The 12500-nt window shown below is 34.7% G+C and overlaps 1 protein-coding gene across 1 annotated transcript in view; it reads right to left on the minus strand.

The window, feature by feature from the left end:
• LOC135197900 (cell adhesion molecule DSCAM-like) overlaps nt 1-12500 on the minus strand; it is a 457768-nt gene that overhangs the window by 415345 nt on the left and 29923 nt on the right. Inside the window, exon 2 of the mRNA XM_064225122.1 lies at nt 9039-9422. Within this exon, the coding sequence (XP_064081192.1) occupies nt 9039-9078 (40 nt within the window). The 5' untranslated portion in view covers nt 9079-9422. The remainder of the gene's footprint in view (nt 1-9038; nt 9423-12500) is intronic.

Below are 12500 nucleotides of genomic sequence, written 5' to 3' on the forward strand. Positions count from 1 at the left end.
ATTACCCGTTACAAGAAGCGACGATACAGAAAGAAAAAAGGCAAATGTCTGTGAGCGTGAAAAGAAATCAGAGCTTTTTATCCTTCAAGAACGTGTGCAAGCGCGCACGCACGCACGCACTCAAGTTGCCGATGGCAATCCAACGAACTCCTCACCGAGGCGTTCATTCTACAATTCTGTGCTCTACTTCTCGCTCTTCTTGCAACCAAATCTTTCTATTTGTCTCGACAATAGATAGATAGATGCATACATAAATGCATACATACTGATACACATACACACATACATGCATAGATGGATAGACAGATAGATAAAAAGATAGACAAAATATAGAATTTACGCCAAAAGCCAAGCGCTGAGACCTATGAGGTCATTCAGAACTGAGACGGAAACAGAATAAAAAGGTTTGAAAGGTGTAATAGGAGGAAAACCTCGCCGTTGCACTATGACTCAATTGTTAGGAGAAGTTAGAATGTCAGATGGAAGAGAGAGAATATGAACGGAGGTACAATATAAGGAATGAAAGGGGGTTGCAGCTAGGGGTCCGATGGGACGCTGCAAAGAATTTTAAGCAATTCCTACAGTGCACCATATGAGGTGAAGTGACGGCTCTAACCCCCTACGGAGTTGTCTGGATAATGAAGAGCTTACCAAGCTTCTCCCGTCCTTTAGTAGATTCACATCACCCGTGCATCTAATGTCTAGGCCCGTCCCTGACGACGCTCCTGATTGGCTCTTGATAAGCCAACAACAGGACTGGAAACTCTCAGTCTCTCGAGAGAGTTCACATAGGCAGGATGTATTTTCCATGTCTCATGGGGGAGACGTCTTTCAGGAGAGGTGGAACATACATTCTGCCGATTTGAACTCTCTCGAGAGACTGAGAGTTTCCAGCCCTGTGATTGGCTTATCAACAGCCAATCAGGAGCGTCGTAAAGGAATGGCCTAGACGTCAAATGCACGGTTGATGTGAATCTACTCTAGTAATATGAAGCATACAACCCTCTTTGCTTATGGTTTGCCTTTTCATGATTCCTGCCAGATATATAACTGATTCACTTAAGGTAGATTCTTGGATGAGCCCTATTCTCACGAGACGTTAGTTTGGCGGCCGCTGATTGGCTGGGAACTGCCTACCTCCTGGTACCAGCCAATCAGCGGCCGCCAATCGCACCCTCACAACGACCTTCGCACAAGTCTGCCCTCTCCTTTCATACACATCACCAGTGTCATCACGTCCTCATATTTCTGTACTCGTCGCCCCATCAATCCCCTACATACTAAAAGACTATAAAGGAATTCCTCGCGACAATATCCATTACTTTGCAATAAACTCCCACAAAGCCGTTTGGCAGAGTTTCATATATCCTTTTCACTGCCTTTCTTCGCACTATCTGACTTTTGATTTTTATCCAGGGATTTCTTCTATCTATTAATTCTATTCTTTTTTTTTTTACTTGATTCGTATTCATTTTACATCCATCCCATTCTTTCCTACCTTGAATCTATTTTGCATCAAATAGTTCCTTCCCTTTGGCTTCTCCCTCAAGGAAATACATGTTCCAAAGGATGGTGACTGCTATAATCCTTCAAGTTAATGCCTATTTTTAACTTCCTCTATTTTTCTCAATTTTTACTTTCTTTTTAATCATGCATATAGCCTAAGCTTAGGGAGGTAAACTTATATTGTTCACCTTCCTCCTTTGCAGAAGTCAAAATAATTTGTTACAAACATTCTAGGCCCAGTGGTCTTCAACCTTTTTGAGGTCATGGCCTACTTTGGATATCTCCAAATACCCATGACCAACTACTTCAGATTTAGAAAAGGAATTGATAAGTTCAAAACAAAACGTATAGTTCTTGGAACTGGAAATTCATGACATGTTATTACCATAAATTCACAATATAGATTTTCATTAATTCAATATATAAATATGCTCAGAATCTTTTCATGACCATTTTTATGATCTAAAAATTATAATTGTACATGTTTGCCATGAACAATTACTGGGATAGAATAAGAAAAAGAAAATATATTTATTTCCATATTTTTCTTCATATATTGTTTATTCATAATTATTATAGGTCCGGATAAAAGAAAATATACTTTTGATATCTGTTTGTATGTATATATATATATATATATATATATATATGTATATATATATATATATATATATATATCTATAAATTATTTAACTGTAAATTCTACATTATTTATTTTTGTCCGTGGCCCACCTGATAATCAGCCCATGGCCCTGCCCATAGGTTGAAGACCACTGTTCTGGGAATTTCTAAGTACTTGACACGGGCAGACAAAAGCAAGGCCACCTTAATTTCCGTGATCTCGGCAGAAGTTTATCAAGATGCCTATTTATGGTTTCATATGTCGCTAAATTCTTTTCTATCGTGCGTTAACACATATGTTATTTTTGGAGTTACAACTGCTCTTCTACATTTAACGAGTCGCAACATAATTTCTTTTCTTGGAGAAATCTCAAAGTTCAAAATGAGGCGTCCTTCAAAATTATTCCTTTTTTTATATTGCAATTTTTATCGATTCCCGTTACCACAACAGTATAAGCTGGTCTTACCCATTACTGTCTGAAAAATGGTCTTGTATTTCGGATGCTTCAGTCTTTTATTTACCTTCTTAACAAATCTGAATCAATACGTCAAATCAGTATCCTGCCTGTACCCCTTCGCTATGATCTTTCTCTTTCTGATGCAAAGTCTCCTCCCTGCAACTTTAGGCGTGAGCAGGGGAGAGGCTTCTCTCACATCAGCATTTTCCACTTTTGTGAGAGGAGTTATCCTGGGACTCCACGTTCAGGTAACAGTTCCTTTCAGGAGAGAGAATACGTCGACATTCTCTTCCAGCTTCCTAATCTCTCGACGCGTACAATCCTCCAGCCTAAAACAGGTGGACTTAGAGATTTCCAGACGATTCTGCTGGACAGTTATTCTGACGCCATGACTTTGGTGTCAGTTACAGTGAAGCGTCACTTTTACCCTTGGTCCGGCTGTCAGGCTCATTAACAAATTACTACAGTTTGCTCGGAAGGGTCGTGTTCCCCGTCATATCCCTGAAAATCACCCAAAAACCCATTTTTATAAGATGTCTGCCAACGAATTTATTAACTCCAGCATAAACCCCACATACTTTACTGTTTCCTGTTAAGCAAGGTTACTTTTCCCACTTGAGTGCAATAGAATTGGTGAATAGCAGAATTTGCTTAAAATACATGATTTTTTGTTAGGGTTACCAATATTATACAACTCTATTTTGTGTACTCGGTAAATATAATGCTCAATAACCCTTCTCCTTGAAACTGTTCTTTTTAAAAGTACGTTCACGTCTAAAATCAAATGAGTGTTCTGATTCAATCATTTTATCTTTTTTATCGTACGTATTGGTCAGGGGAATAAATTACCACTCATCTGACTCTTCATCTGAATATAAATTCTACCAAAACTTAATTATAACAAAGAGCAATTTCTTCCTTAATCTGATAACATTGCGACAATTTTTACTCAAAAAGTCGATGACATCTGTGAAATTGGCATCACATATAAAATGACAGAAAGGGACAGTAGCTTTCAACAAAAAACCGATCAGCAATAGTAGAATATTCACCGGATTCCTTACGGCTTTTTCCAAACACGAGAAACAACACTGCTTTTAAACACTCTTCGTATTATTTTCATTCACCGAACTCTTACAAAACCACTGAATATTCAGCGTCTTTTAGGATAAATCCTGCATAGTCCCTTTTTTGTTCTGCCCTGAATCTCTCTCTCTCTCTCTCTCTCTCTCTCTCTCTCTCTCTCTCTCTCTCTCTCTCTCTCTCTCCTTGGCATTCAAATCTTGAAGCATAACTATCCTTTCATCTTCGAAAAAAGACAGGTAGCCATAAAAATGTCCAAAGAACTTCCCTATCGAACACACTTTTCTTCTAGTTTGAAATATATTCACCCGTAGCAATAAATTTCTTTCCTGATATTTTCAATTTCCTCTACAATGTCAAATGTATATATAAAAAAGAGCTTAAAAAGCCTTCGATAGTACACACTTCTTTTCTTGTATTACACCCCTCGAAGAGGGGCCACTGATCCGCTCTCTTTTTCTTGTCATACAGAACAATTTGATATATATATATATATATATATATATATATATATATATATATATATATATATATATCCGTTGTATTGCACATAAGAAAATGAAAATGGTTTATCTCAGAAAATGCTCAACAGTTTCGTCCTCCAATGGACCTCTTCTTGGAGGGTTTATTATGGAAAAGGATAAACCATTTTAATTTTCTCCCGTGGAATACAACGAATTACCATATCATCGTGCCTTAGAAGATTACCAGTAATATATATATATATATATATATATAATATATATTATATATATATATATACATATATATATATATAATTTTTATAATAACCAAGTAAGATATTTACCCGTGAACTAATGATTTAATGATCGTTGAAAACAACAAACATCCGTTAGATATTCAATTCATAAAATGCCTTTAGGTAAATAGAAACCAAAATAAATAAACCTTGCGGTTGACTCTCCCTCCTCTTCGGGGAGAATGAAATCTTCCCGTAACTGTAGTATATCAACACTGCATCATGCTCGCTGCTCACGCCCTGGAAATTAATGATATTAACCTTGAAATAAATGGTATGAGGAGTATAAAGAAGAGAAGAGGACCGAAGCAAAGGGATACAAGGAAGAAAGAGAGAGAGAGAGAGAGAGAGAGAGAGAGAGAGAGAGAGAGAGAGAGGTAGGTCCACCAGGGAGGTTGTCTTGTGCCAAATGTTCTGTAATTTATCGCCCCACAAATCGAGGAACATTTCCCGCCACTGATTATTTCATTGAATTATAATGACCGCATCGGCAATGCAGTTCCAGATACGCTTTTGATTTGATGGGTCCATTCCAGATGAATTCCTTCCCAGGCACGAGTACAATTCTTTCGTTATTCCGCCGCAGATACAGTACCGTACATCATTTCTTTTTGCCCTCATGAACTGGCTACAAAACTACAGGCAGGAATACAGTAATAAATATATACATATATACAAACAAACAAAAATACATAAGTACGTCCGTACATTTTATAAATATATATAATATATATATATATATATATATATATATAATATATATATATATATATATATATACTACAGTGTATTTGTACATGTATGCATATACTATATATATATATATATATATATATAGATATAAATGTATATATATATATTACACGATACCTTCACAAGCATTTGTAAAAAATATTTTGCTCTCTGCCTTATAAGTATAATCACAAAAACAAAACAAATTGAACGCCCTCAGCAATAGCAAATCAGGATCGAAATTAATGTTGGTATTCGACAGGAATTTTCTATGAGATTCAGGGCCTCTGTAACATGGTTTTTTGGACTTTGCTCCTTGTCAAAGCATCGGATGTAGCTGAAAGTTGACATATGTATATTTTACAACCACACACAAATTTTGTCAGCATTATCAATAACCTAAACCCGATAGTTTTAATTTTTATAGAGTAACAATTATTTAGCCGACGCCATGCCCAATGATTACGAGCCAAGAGTCGAAAAACATTCATTACGTAAGCAAAGCAAACACCTTTTGACGAAACGCCCATCCACTAGACAGAAACTCATTCTCCTTGTTCCATCGGCTCTGAAACCCGAAGACTTTATGAATGGCGGAACGATACATAGATGTGGGTGGGGTATCTGTGCTAGCGTAGTAATACTACTGTAGCAGTAGTGCCGCAACAGTATATGCGTAATATACATGAATTAAACTTTAGGCCAACTGCTGGGATCCTTGAGGATCATTTAGCACTTCTTACAACTACTCGAGAAATGAGCTTTTATAGCCATAAGTTAAATTTTGTAATCCAACAATGCCCATGGTAGCCTTCAGTGTTATCCTGAATTATAACGAGGCCAAAGTGGGTGGAGCCTCATGAAGTTATCATTCTGACGATAATTACTGATGAAGGTTTAAAGCCAAAATACGGTACTGGCTATTTTTTTCAGTAAATAAGTAGATAGCCAATAAATAAAAATTGCTTGACATTAGATAGAGCAGTTATCAAATCAAGCTTGTCTACTATGTTTTTGAAAATTACCAACTATTCCCTACATCTTGTTAATCTGATTGTGATCTATAAAGTAGACTGTAATTTCTTAGGAAACTTATTTTGGGAGTTAGACTAATAATCGAAGTGTTTTTGTATTTATTAACATATTTTGTTGGTTTGTTCATTATGCCAATTATCAATGGAGAGGTTTCAGAGTTCATAAAGGTGTGCTGCTTTGCTTGTATTTAAATTTGTTTGTCACTGTTGCCAGAAGTATAGCTTTCGTTACGTATAGCCTATCATCCATCGAGAAAGAGCGAAGAAATGCTGTCATAAGTTACGTAACGAGTGCGTTCGAAATCTTTTCTCTGAGTAAGTTGGCCCGTCTTCAAAAAAGTCCCTTTTACATTGTAAGTACCAAATTTATTCAACCTACGTAATGCAGAATGCAGTCAAAATTTATGTGTACATATAATGTGTATTCTGAATAAGCGTTATATTTATGAAATGCATAGATAAAAAGTTATTGCTAAAAAACCGTGTAACAGAGGACCTGAATCTCATAGTAGTCCATTAACAAAGTCCTTTTTTTTTTCTAGACCAAATCAGGTAGGATGACACGGAAATTATATCCGGTGTATACATGAAAGCCTTTACCAAAAGGAAAAACTAATACCAGGCCAAGATCACTCATACGCCCATTGGCATAAATTATGAGCAATTTACGTCAACTGTGATGATCCTGAAATGAATACTTGTTTGTGACTACATACAGTAACTGTATACAGTATAGATAATATTTCTGAGTGCTTGTAATTTATATCTGATTATTTTTTCTACCTAAATATTTTTTGTCATAAATATACATAAAAATACGTAAATTCCCTTGTAAGAACTGACTAAGAACGCTTATAAAAACAGTCCAAAGTTTGTAAGACATCAATAACCTGCATTAAAAAACCGAAAGTAAAAATAACCAAATGAACAAAGAAAATTTTTAAATCCTTTACAAAGATCATAAATCATTGTAATTATTAGCAGTTGTGACAATCGCCTTAACAGACTATTTTCCAGAAGACAAATATCCAGGGAAATTAAACATAAAATACTTCCGACAGTGGCAGAGGCTGTGCACACACAACTGATGGAAACTTCATATTTTGAGTTTTCATGAAACCGGTCACAAACACTTCTATATATATATATATAATTATATCTATATATATATATATATATATATATATATATACATATAATTTACTCACATACACCGATTCTTCTGTGCATTAATACAATTACTAATAGTACCTCATTGATACTGGATGGTATCAATTTTGAATAAATTTCTCCGCTTGATACCATTCAGTTTCAAAGGGGTCCTGTTAGTAAGTAAATATATATAGGATATATACTATAAGTATATATATATATATATATATATATATATAGTATATATATATATATATATATATATAAGGAAAACCAGTAAAATACAAGTACTAGACGAACAATAATTGGTTGTAATAATGAGATGACTGTAAATACAATCATTCAAGCCGTAGTTTAACAGACTTAGGACCTTCCTCTTCAAAGGAAGCTGGAACTAGACATGAAATAGAGATGCAACAAACGAAGCGAATTTTGATGATGAAAGAGGGACAAGGAAGCGAGGCTTGACAAGCGAAGGCGGATAACCATTTCATTATTAAGCTTTAATTTCAATTCTTTATACTAATATTGGTGCATGCAGGGTTGGCTTTACATGGCTATAAAAATGTATGCGCTGAAACAAAAATGTAATTTATATTCAGCGTGAGGGTATATAATTCTTCATGCCTACAATCATATTCATCAATACCAATGTAAAATGGTTTCCTATATGTCAAAAAGACATACACATTAGGGTGATATATATATATATATATATATATATATATATATATATATATATATATAAACATACATACATTCATACACACACATAAAATATGTATATATATATATATATATATATATATACTACATACATATATATATATATATATACATTCATACCTTTGTGAAGTACCATTTACACATATATGTATATATATATATATATATATATATATATATATATATATTATATATATATATATATATTATATATGATATACTGCTAAAAGGGCGTCATTTAAGCTGAAGATATTTATTCTAAACAAGGTACAAGATTTCAATGGCTACTCTGTCCTCATCGTATGGCTGCCGTAAAGTGAGGACGATGCGGATAGAAAAGTCCCTGAAAGATTGTAAGTAGATTTGAATAAATGTTTCTGCTATTACCATCCTGTTGAAATGAGGACCTTTTATCAACAGTATTAAAGTACAGAACAGTTGTGCAAATGATGTAGTTCCATATCCTATATATATATATATATATATATATATATATATATATATATATATACATATATATATATTATATATATATATTATATATATATATATACTACATATACTTATATACATTTGTATGTACGTATTTATACACATATATATTTATTTATGCAATGCAATAATAGGACATAATACTTATATATATATAATTTTATATAATATCGTATAATATATAATATATGTCCTATAATATATATATATTTATTAATATATTATATATTATACGTATGTATATATATATATATGTATATATTATATATATATATATATATATTTATATTTATATATGCATATATATATGTGTGTGTATGTGTGTATATATATATAAGCAACACGATCCATAAACATCACAAGCAGACGAAGGATATCTGAAAATAAATTTGAATAAATGCTAAAAAAAAAAAAAAAAAAAAGTCGAGGAACAAGCCAATAACGCAAAGGTATAACATGACAGACAACACTCACCCAAAAAGACGATCGCCCTGACTGCAGAAGGCGGTTGCATCTTCAGGAGGAGCGGAGTCCAGCAGAAGGTCCAAAAGACTCGGCCCTCACGACTGGTCGTTTTCTCTCCCTCACTTTTACTCCGCTTTGCCTCTATTTCTGTTTTTCTCTCTTCCCCCTGCTCTCTCTCTCTCTCTCTCTCCCTCTCTCTCTTTTTTTCTTCCTCGGTTGCCACAACAACTCAACGGTCAGTCCCCGAAGCTGGCACTACGAGTCATGGTTTTTCTTTTCTGGCCTCAAGACTCGGCTTCTTTTCAGCGTTCATTCTTGTACCACATTCCTGGACACTTCACACAAAATAATTGATCGAGTTTTATTTCTCTTTTTATTCGGCGCACTTCGTTCCTGTAACGAGAAGAATATAATAAGAATTAGTGACGATGCAACAGAAAGCAACTGAAAACGTTATTAATTATATTTGCGGAAATAACATTAGGATTAATTTTCACACTTGGATGAATTGATTGTCAAAGCAATCGTTTCTGCAACGATTTTGCTGTTTTTTTTTTAATTCAAAAGTTATTAACCAAACTACCCTGGTATGTGCAAAATACTGCGATACTGTACCGTATATATATATATATATATATATATATATATATATATATATATATATATATATAAATATATATATATATATATATATATATATATATATATATATATATATATCTATATATATATATACACACATACATATATATATATATATATATATATATTATATATATATATATATATATTATATATATATATATATCTTACTACATGAGAGAGAGAGAGAGAGAGAGAGAGAGAGAGAGAGAGAGAGAGAGAGAGAGAGAGATCAACTAATGATAGGCTCATTCATTCATCCTTTTACTCATGGAACCAGAAACCCGCATTCATGAAGGCGGTCGAGTGTCCCAGCCCCCAGCCCCCCAGCACAGCAGCAGCAGCAGCAGCCCCATTCAATTCCTCCCCTTTTCTACTCTCATTTGCCCCTTTTCTCATTCTCCAAGTCCCCTTTCAGCGGCACGACCGTCCTTCCTAAAGCGACCTGCTCCTCTAGTACCATGCGAGTCATCACTGGAACTCAAGAGTTTTGGTGGGTCTAAAATGAGAGTTACCATTGGAACTCAAGAATTTTGTTGCGGCTAAAATGAATTTAAATTAGGAAAAAAAGTAAGAAGCTGATACAATGAATGGTAAGGGTGAAGTTTGATGCACGAGATTAGATGCAATCATTCTCGGCATATGTAGCTTAGATGCAAATTTCTAAGCATTCGTAAACACAAAACTTAAAAATCTCTCCAGACTAGAAGTTAAACTGAAACACTAACAATTTCATCTGAAATAGATTTAATCGTAAACGTAAAAAACACTACGAAGAGTTCTAGGCCAATGTAAACACATGCCATTAGAACCACTTCAGTCTGAGTTACCAATAAATCATCTTTAAAAATTCCATAAACAAAAATAAGAGCGAAAATGTAATACGCAAAGATACCACATCATGATTCGAAACGTAACTGAAACCAAGAAACCAAACAGATAATCGTGATTAACGAGTCCCTGGCCTAATGTGTCTTCTGGGGGTTTCCAAATGTAATATCTGCTCTTTAAAAAGCAAACGCGAGGTTTCCAATTCCGGTCTATCATTCTTCATCGTTATCCAACACTGATTCTGCCTCTTATCTTTCATTGGATCCACGTCCAAAATAAAAATGATATCGAATAACAAAATTTCAGTTGCAAGAAAAGATGACGAACAACAATTTCGCAGAAGGATATTTTCTAAACCACACCCCTCACCCCCAAAAAATGAAAACAACACAACAATTTCCGAACAATTTCCTCTATGGAACAGCCAATAATAACCTCCTTTGACAACTTCTATGTAAAGCAAACAACAGCCCTTCATAAATCTAACCACTACCCGAAGTTCCAACAATAGTCTAATATCGGATATCTTCCAAAGTTTTGGTAAGGAGACAGAGAACGAGGGGGAGGTTGGCTTTGGGTGGGGGGGAGAGGGGGGCGGTGGCTGTTTTCGCGTGATAATCTCCAAGATGATAATGTCTGATTTATTCCACAGGAAGCAGACCCTAAGTCGTCACGGATGAAAATTTGGTCATTTTTCTGAGATGAAATGACGATTTGGTACCATTCAGATGGACCCGAGTTTGTGCCATTAATGACAAATACCAATCTATCAGAGGTATAAATGCGAGAAGTGAAGATTCAGGCTACCATTCTTCAACTAAAATGAGATAATGTATCAAATCAGAACAAACATCTCAGTCACTGTGTTACTTGAATATAAACAGCTGCTACAGCTTCGTATAAATGACGGAACGGAAGTGCAAATTTCGACTTCATAACACTGGACAGTGGACAGCGATTAGCTTAGCGACTCATGCAGCTAGGTGTTCTAAGGTCCCAAATGCCTGATGATGTACTTCTTCTTACTCTGATTTTGTAAAGGAGCAAACTAAGGATTAACTCCACCATCTCCCGGTTCGATCATCCTCCCAGGCCGGCGCATACAGAAAGCTCTGAAGCCTAACCAGAAAAAAAAAAGTACACAACCTTTAAGATATTTTATGAGCTCCCACAAGATATGTGACCGCAAGAAAAGAAACAAAGTATGAAGACAAGAAATACGGTCTAGGAAACAATGAAGCACAGAAATGCATTCATGTGATTTTTTTTTATCAAATACAGACAAGAAAGACACGCACTCTTGCATAACGATATTTTATCAGCAATTAGACCAAAAGACCAGACCTGACGTATATTTAGACTATCGTGATATAAAGGAACTCCTTTTAAAACTCTTCCTTACAAAAGACCTATTGAATTACATTGATATCTTCTTGTACTTACAACATGGGAGCATGGCTAAAGAAAGATATTCTATAACAAATCTTTGTGATAGTATATATGAATGGAAAGGGAGGTACAGTAGTGATGCTTTTATATGAATCAAAGGATGCCAGAAGCATCTACTTTGCATACTTGCATTATCAAGGGCAGATATACTTAATATAAAATATTAAAATTTGGAATTAATCAATCATTGTATAAATTCGACTACTTAAATAAGTCTATTACTGTATACAACCAAACCACTTTAATGCACAAAATATAAGTAATGAAATATGATCACCTCTAATTCTTAATTCAACGTACGATTTTGAGGGAAAAAAAAAAACTCAAAAAATAAAAACCATAACAATACTATTACTTTCGGTTATGGTTCTCAGCCATGGAGTTACTGTAGCCAAGGCATCCGGGAGTCGTAGAGAAGAAGTCTTTATGGCGAGATTCCTTTCGAAACTACGGACCTGATCAGTGGATTTCCAATACTCCTTACAGCAAGAGCCCAGGCCATGTTCGGACGTGACCAATTTGAGAGGCTTTATTTCTGCTGCCGAAAAT

Source organism: Macrobrachium nipponense, chromosome 21 (assembly GCF_015104395.2).
Source record: "Macrobrachium nipponense isolate FS-2020 chromosome 21, ASM1510439v2, whole genome shotgun sequence".
Taxonomy (NCBI): Eukaryota; Metazoa; Arthropoda; class Malacostraca; order Decapoda; family Palaemonidae; genus Macrobrachium; species Macrobrachium nipponense.